General features: G+C 33.8%; 1 protein-coding gene across 1 annotated transcript; it reads right to left on the bottom strand.

Annotated features, from left to right (window-relative positions):
- Window positions 1-888: 888 nt before the first annotated feature.
- Window positions 889-7,159, bottom strand: LOC133308115 (probable protein phosphatase 2C 9). Its single transcript, XM_061508713.1, has 6 exons — window positions 6,897-7,159; window positions 6,585-6,694; window positions 3,841-4,080; window positions 3,233-3,509; window positions 1,926-2,080; window positions 889-1,319 (listed from the first exon to the last, which is right to left on the bottom strand). The coding sequence occupies exons 2-6, from the start codon at window positions 6,618-6,620 to the stop codon at window positions 1,185-1,187; spliced, it is 843 nt and encodes a 280-aa protein (XP_061364697.1). The 5' UTR covers window positions 6,621-6,694; window positions 6,897-7,159; the 3' UTR covers window positions 889-1,184.
- Between the last annotated feature and the right edge of the window lie 735 nt (window positions 7,160-7,894).

Here is a 7,894-nt window from a genome sequence, read left to right as displayed (position 1 = left end):
ATGTATAGGACTCACGTCAGGACAGAAACCGAATGATGTGTAGAAAAATTTCAATTCTCATGTTGAATGAGAATTATAAAACCCTTCTTACATGTGCTGAAATTAAGACGGCCTATTATAAATTCACACAACACTCAGTTTAAGTTTCTCTCTAAATACTTTCTTCCGTCGCAGTAGTCTCTGGTCAAACCTGGGGATCGTTTGAGTTAACAAACCTACTATGGTCTATTGCACGTTAATTGCCAAAGGAAAAGTAGACATGACAAGAGAAGTATCATGCGACCAAATTACTGCTTGAAACTTAGAAAAGTAATCTAATTTAGTAAAATTATAAAAAGATACATTATTAATTCAAAAAAATAAAGATGTGTTAAAAAATGACAAGCGTAACCTCGTCAGAAAGACTAGAAAAAAAGATTCAGCGAGACTCAAAAAAAGTTGTCCAATTTAATATGCAGAGGTGCATTTTATGCTTTTTTTCATTTTTTTTAAAATTAATGTGATAAGATACATTTACTTGTATATGTTTAAATCTTTAATAGGCATATTTAGGAATAAAATAAAGTAATTAAAATAGAACTAAATGAGGAAATCTCTTCAATAATTGATAGCACAGACCCACAATAGCATATAAGAAGCGCTAGTTAACTTAATCATCCCAAGTCCTCCAAGAATGTACCGTTTACCAATCATCCAGATTTAATTCAAGTAGTTGAACAAGTGAAGATTTAAATAGGATGTGAAAAAAAAAAAAAAAAAAAAAAAAAAGGAAAATGAGAACCAAAAATTCATCAAAACAATTTGCTATCCTCACTTGAATTATAGCCGGAGATTAAGCAACTCAAGCTAGTGTCTTTTAAGTATATATCATACACTGTTTAAAACAAATGCATAAATCCCATGTTCAATATATAAACTGTGGCCATCTTCACACTGCTCCATGACACACAATGCATATTACAAAGAAAAATTATGGCATGAATCTACAAAAACGAAGAAATCGAGAAATACTAAACAGCACGACCTAAATTCAAGAACTTCAAATTTTATATTTTTACACATGAAGAAGGGAAGGGGCAAAACCTATTTTCCATAAATTTCCAAATTGTGAAGGGAAGGTCTTGATATGCAGAATATATATACCATGAACTTTTAGATAGTATTTATGTTTTCCTTTTTCATCCCTAGAAACGAACTACAACGCAGGAAATATCATCCTTACTGTCTCTGTTCAATGCCTCAGTAGCTAGTTGTTTCGCTGCCCTTTCTGGATCCTTTGTCCTTCTTGCAATATCAACAGCCTCTTGATTTGCCATTACCTGGAGTAAAAAGTGATAATTGAAGTACATGAAATAGTTATTTCTTAAAGGCAACATCAGTTAACGTTATCATTTTTGTCCTCCAACTATATCTTGTGTCACTTTTGTTCTCTAAATCTTTTCTAAATCCATCAAATTCGTTCCAACCACTAACACCATTAAAAAAAATGCTAACGGACCTTATAAAGATGGCATCTCAAGTGAGGATAAGTGCACGGGTTCAACCCAGAAAACATATTCTTTGCAAATATGCAAGAGTGAGGCTGTGTATAAGGATTATCCTCCCCCTTACCCTCGCTAGTCAAGGTTTAATGGGGAGTGATGGTTTCGAATGAATGATTGTGACAAATTGGGGGGAAATATTTGGGATGATAAGAAATCCTACATGATGTAATACCAATAGCGCACTTGTCCACACATAAGATGCCACCGTTAGCATTTCGAATGAAGTTACTTGGGACAAATTTGTTGAATTATGGAAAGATTTGGAACAAAAATGAAATAAAATTTAGTTGTTGGACCAAATTATTACTACCTACGGTAAAGAAATCAAAAGCGTATTTTTGCATTTATGAAATAATAGACAAAGAGAGATTGATGGAAAACCTTCCATAGACCATCACTAGCGAGTATCAAAAGCTCAATATCTGAATTAATATCAGCATACTGAATGTCAGGATCAGATCGCAAGTGTGTTTTGAGATTTTTGTCTCCAAACGCTCGAGAAACTGCAAGCTGCCCATTCACTCTTGCAACATCTCCTGATATAACCCACAAATGAAGAAATTATTAAATGACAGAAAACACTCAAACGAGAAGGAATCAGAGTATTTTTGCATATACATATAAGGCTGGAATCAATTGACATTGGTGCAAGACTTACACACTTACACCACTCCAACTTTTTATAGCATGTAATTTTTATCGATCTAACATTTGAATTATTACTGTCGATCATCTTGATTATTTGTGTCAAATTTCAAAAAAAATTGAACATCGATAAAAATGTAACATTGGAACTAAAAAACTTGGATTTCCATTTGGTTCATCACTTATCAATACAATTCTAGAGACTACTTTGACAAATGTTTCAGCACAACCTATGTGGCACTTGAGACACTTGTTCGAGAAACAAAAACTCCACAAAAGTAAATTGATTGGTTACATAAATATATAAATTTAGACACCTATCAATGATTTGTATTATCTTCTCGTTATCACGTCATGTTTCATGTAAAGAGGGAGCCAAGCAGAGCATGATAACAAGCTCCGATAAAACACGAGATTTAAACACCAAACACCTAGAAAAAAAAAATATTTTTCTATAAAACCACCTACAAGTATTAAATACTAAACATGTCAACATGTCCTAGCATTTCAATAGTCACAAGCAAGGTTTCAAACTTAAATGGCACTAGCCAAAATAATGTTACACGCTAGCTTAGATACCATATGGCAGTATATTTTTTAGCTATCTAATATGATTCAATCATCTTTTTTATCGGAATGGTGGCACTTTATCAAACAAGATGGATAATTGCTTTCATCGAAATTCAGATTTCTTAGGGTATGTAACCAATACATTTTGGATACTAAGGGGAGGACAAGAAACATTCTTTTATTACACAAGGAGTGCAACTTATTTTACTAATATAACCATTAAAACTTGGATGACCTTTTAACATTCATTCAAGTTCAACCCATCCTTTACTTTTCTAACTAATATAAATCATGCATATAGCATAATAAAAAAACACGCACACATATTGTAATTTGAAAATGAGAATGAAAAAAAATACCAAGAATAGTAATCCCCAGCACAAGACGTTAATGATATCTCATAGTCTGAAAAGATAAATCAGCATTGAACATCTAAAGGAACAACTCATAGAGCTCAAGGTTAATTGAAGAACCTGGCATGTTTGAGACAAAGCCACCTTTACCCTCAATGCTGCCCCGTTCAGTATTGGGTTCATGATCAGTACTCATCTGTTCAGCCACCCCTCCCCTTGACAGAACTGCTCGTGAATCTCCAACATTGGCTACCCATAATTTCTGGTTATTTATGAGAATTGCAGTCACTGCAGTTGATCCTCCTCGCCCCAAATCCGGACTGTGAGAAAGAATTGCCTGATCTGTTGTCTCATAAGCTTTAGAAATGGACATGAATGGATCATTCCAGAAGTCCTCCTGGATAACCAATCATAAATGAAATTACAGCAAAAGACAATACAAAGATTTGACAAGTAAATTAGGGCAAAATAACTATTACCTATCCTTGCAAAGTTCTTTTGCAAGCACAGAGGTTTTCCAATTGCATCAAGACATTAAACTAAAATGGATTATCTTTTTATATGATTGATAACAAGATATTGTTTGCCAAAAAGTACGGGAAGTTGGGAATTTATCATACTATATGCAACATAAAATAGAAAGGAAGAAAAACCCTGTTCCAGAGAAATCAATTGCGATTAAAGTAATAACCAATACATGATATATTTAGTTTGATTCAACAACTCACTTCCTTCAAGATATTAGAAAAGAGATGCTTTTGTAAATAGGCTGGTACACTGTCTCCAAGGTGTCCGTCGTATATAGCAAAAAGTCCTAGCTCTTGCCCTTTGAACTGGACGAATTTTGCTACGTGATAGTCCTCCATCGGGTGGTTTGCTTTCCCTTTAACAAGGCTAAAGCCATACTTGACAGGGGACTCATGGCTCTTGCCCTTTCCAGAGTTACATGAAGAACGCCCTCCAACCACCTAAAAATAGAGAATTTAAAATACAATAACAGAAGAGTTTATAGGTCTTGTTTAACCTATTTCAACAATATATATTAAAGGGGAAAAATTTATACATCTGTGATTTCCAAAGGGAATACAAGTATGAAGATACCACTAAGCCACATCAGAAATAAATAAGAGAAACACACTCCATAGTCCATACTCAATAACATCGATAAACATCCCACTGCAATAAACATTATCATTAGCGTCCCATCACCGGAGTTGCAAATTTAATCAATGCCAGAGAAACTGCAATAAACCCATCATTGGCATCCCACTGCAATAAACACTATCTATTGATCAAGCTAATTCAGCCAGATCAAAATTTTCTGATTCTAACCATCTACTACTCTTCTGGATATGCATCCTTCCATCTATCTACTGCTCTTCTGACTGCACATTATTCCAGTAATCATTTTGCAGTGTCTTTCCAGTAGTGTTTGGATGCCTCAATTCACTATGTCATCGCTTCAGAAATATGGTTTATTGCATCCAATATATTTTATTTGTAACGAGCTGAAAGTTTAATAAGCTTTAGCTTGTGGAAAAGTGTTAAATCATTAGGCCTATTAGAGTCTGTCTGGTATTGAGGAAGATCTTCTATTTTTGTTTTCAATTTTAATATTCTGGGAATGATTTTCCTTTTCAAATTTTTAAATTTTTGAAAACATGTTTGGAAGATATAGTTTTTATTATAATTACAAAGATGACACTGCATTTTGAACTTCTTGTTTCTTCTTTCTAAAATTTTGAGAAGGAAAAGATGGAAACAACTATTTGTTGTTTTTAGATTTTGCTCAATTTTAAAGAACCATTCCCATGAAAACACCATAAAACATGTTTTTGACATGGTCTCTGTTATTATTAAGAATGAAAACATTTTTATTAAAAATACAAACAGAAAATAGGCAAACCAAACACCTTCTTGGTGTCTTGGGATTATTATGCTATTATTAGTTTTATTGGGCAAAGCTTGTACTAGTTTTACTACACTAGTACTTGACTAAATTATTAGATATCATAATAATAAATCAATCTCATATCAATATATCACTTGGAGTCTCTTCTCTCTTTTCCACCTGACCCTTATAATTTTAGGTTTTCAAACATGGAATCAGAGCATCTATGACTAGATTAATCCTTGCCGACCCTAATCTTTATATAACAACAAAAGTCTTTTCCCACAGGTGAGGTTGGCTACATGGATCAAACGATACCCATGTGTTATGTCAAAAACCAAGTTTTAAGAAAGGCCTTTTAGAACTTAGAATATTTTAATAGTTCCTCTTAGATTTTTCCTAGGTCTCCCTCCACCGTTATTGTTGGGCTATCCTCCGTCTAAGCAATTCTTCTTACTAGAGCTTCTATTGGTCTCCTCTTCACATAGTTAGGCTAGATTATGTCATATTCTCCTTAATAGGTAGTACCCCTACTTTCTCTCTATTATATCATTCTTAATCCAATCGTTTCTTGTAAGTTTGCTCATCTACCACAACATTCTCATCTCTACAATACTTAACTTGTGCTCTTGTTGGCACTTTACCACCCAACACTCGATATCATAAAACATCGTTGGTCTTATAGCTATTCACTAAATTTTCCATTAAGCATGATAGACAACTTCGAATCACAAATAACACTAGAATTTTTCCATTTCGTCTACCCAAACTAAATCCCATGATTTATGTTTCCCCTTATTTCTCCGTCATATTGTGTGATAGATACAAGATAGATACCTAAACTTTTAGTATGATATGATCTCCAATGTTCACAACCATGCGTCTGACTGATCTTACATTCCATCTACTCTATTTTACTTCATAATCAGAAATCACGTGATTCCAAAGCTTCTCTCCGCAACTTTTATTCCCTCTCTTGACTGTCCCACTTGGACTATATCATATTCATATAGCATTCATTGAGCCTTTGGCTCCTAGTTATACTCAATAAGTACATTCAGAACCAAGGTAAGAAGTTAAGGGCTCATAGTTGACCCTTTGGTGTAATCCTCTATTGCCCCACTTTTCTTTATAGCACATGATAAAACGCGCATGTGGATTGACCACACTTCAACTTCAAAACCTTCTTGCATAAGGAGGAATATTAGATATTAAAAAAAAAAATTAAAAAAAACCATTGCTAGGCCTCTATTTAAAAAAGCTTAAACTTTTAGAAGAGTTGGTCCTTGACAGCCATAAATAAACAAAAATTCAATTTTGTTCTCACCAAATAAGCTTAGGAAAATAAAACTTGGGAAGGTCCCGAGTCCATTCACTACACCACTCGAACTTTATTCTCAACTCTCAAAGTAGACATACGCCATATGATATCTAACCAGGTCATATGCCTCCTAGGCCCTTCTAAAATCCAAAGAAAATATCTGAAACGTTAAGTAATATAGTATATGCACGGAGATTGATTACTCCAAAGACAAAAGGAGAGGAAAAAGAAAATATTAGAAAGGGGCCAGAATTGCTCACCTGACTGAAAGAACTGAAACAACAGAGATTATCCATATTATCCACCCCACCTCAACTTTTCCTTCTATCACTCAACATCTAACTCTTCTGCTAATCTTCAAAATACAAAACTGCAAACAAAAAACTCAAAGTCAGAGAAAGTCCACAACTTTTCAAAAAAAATTCCAACAACTGTGAATTGGCAGCAAAAACCACCGATCAATCAAACAAGCAATTCCATATCATCCAGGACAACACCCTGAAAAAATTAATTAAAAAAGGGGAAATTTACAACAACCAAATAATCAACTGGGAATCCAAAAATACCCTTACCGATCAAAAAATATCAACTTTTCCAGAGAAAATGATAGGGAAGATCTGCAAAGGAACTGGGTCGACTTTGATTCTTCGAAGAGAGAGGGAATTGACACACAATCAACAAGAACGCGGAAAATATATTATACCCAACAACAACAAAAAAGACTCTCTTTTTTTCTTATATAATAAGAAGGAATACGGGATGGTTGAAAGACTAAGATAACCGTCCGGTTTTGTTTCAGAAAGTCTTTGTGTTGTTTTGTTTGGAATGGAATGGGGGCCAAAAGGCACTGGCTGCCCTTGTTGACTTTTGCAGTTTCTATGTATTGTTGTTTTATTGCTGACACTGTTTTTTGATTATTACAGCTGTTTTTGTTTTGAGGTTTCACTTCAGATAGTTCCTATATACCCAACCAACGAGGAAATGCATTGGTTAATGGTTGGGTTTCTCACCCCCGTCCGTGGGAAGGAAATGTGGGGTCCACTCTAGGGTCGGCCAAAGTTTTCCACATATGAAAATGCTGTTTCTTACAGCACTTGCAATTCCCTTATTGCCCTTACGTAAAATCTCGTGAATACTCCGACACATACCAATTAAAATTTATAAAGAAAAAAATATATATCATTTTAAAGGATATAAAGTTATGTTATTTTCAGTGAAAAAAAGAGATAAATAAAAAAAAAGTGGACACAAAAAGTAAAGGTGTGGATCTCACATCTTTAAAAGTGAAATGATATAATTTAGGTCATTTAAAAGGATAAATATTTTTCTATTTATAAAATATGAATTACCTAAAATATACTTTACCTACAGTATGAGTCTTACTTTATCAATATCTTAAAACGCGACTTCATTAATTATATGTACTCCATTCCTTTATTTACTACTAAAATCGTATTAGTCTCGCTTTATACACTGCATAAGCACGAAAATTTAATCGTGACCCTTAACTCTTGTCCCAAAAGGGTAAAAAAGAAAATTTTGCATAGGCCTTTGTTTTTTTTTAAAGTGC

Source organism: Gastrolobium bilobum, unplaced genomic scaffold (genome assembly GCF_033153095.1).
Source record: "Gastrolobium bilobum isolate Gb01-03AN ecotype WA unplaced genomic scaffold, APGP_CSIRO_Gbil_v1 utg1570, whole genome shotgun sequence".
In the NCBI taxonomy this organism is placed as follows: domain Eukaryota; kingdom Viridiplantae; phylum Streptophyta; class Magnoliopsida; order Fabales; family Fabaceae; genus Gastrolobium; species Gastrolobium bilobum.
Note: the sequence above shows the minus strand (reverse complement) of the source record. Positions and strands in the feature narration are given on the sequence as shown.

Coding starts and splice junctions, on each gene's coding strand:
- LOC133308115 (XM_061508713.1), bottom strand. CDS start 6,620: ATGGATAATCTCTGTTGTTTCAGTTCTTTCAGTCAG. Junction 2,081..3,232: donor CTTTGTCTCAAACATGCCAG/GTTCTTCAATTA, acceptor GGGTTATATCAG/GAGATGTTGCAAGAGTGAAT. Junction 1,320..1,925: donor CTAGTGATGGTCTATGGAAG/GTTTTCCATCAA, acceptor TTTTTACTCCAG/GTAATGGCAAATCAAGAGGC.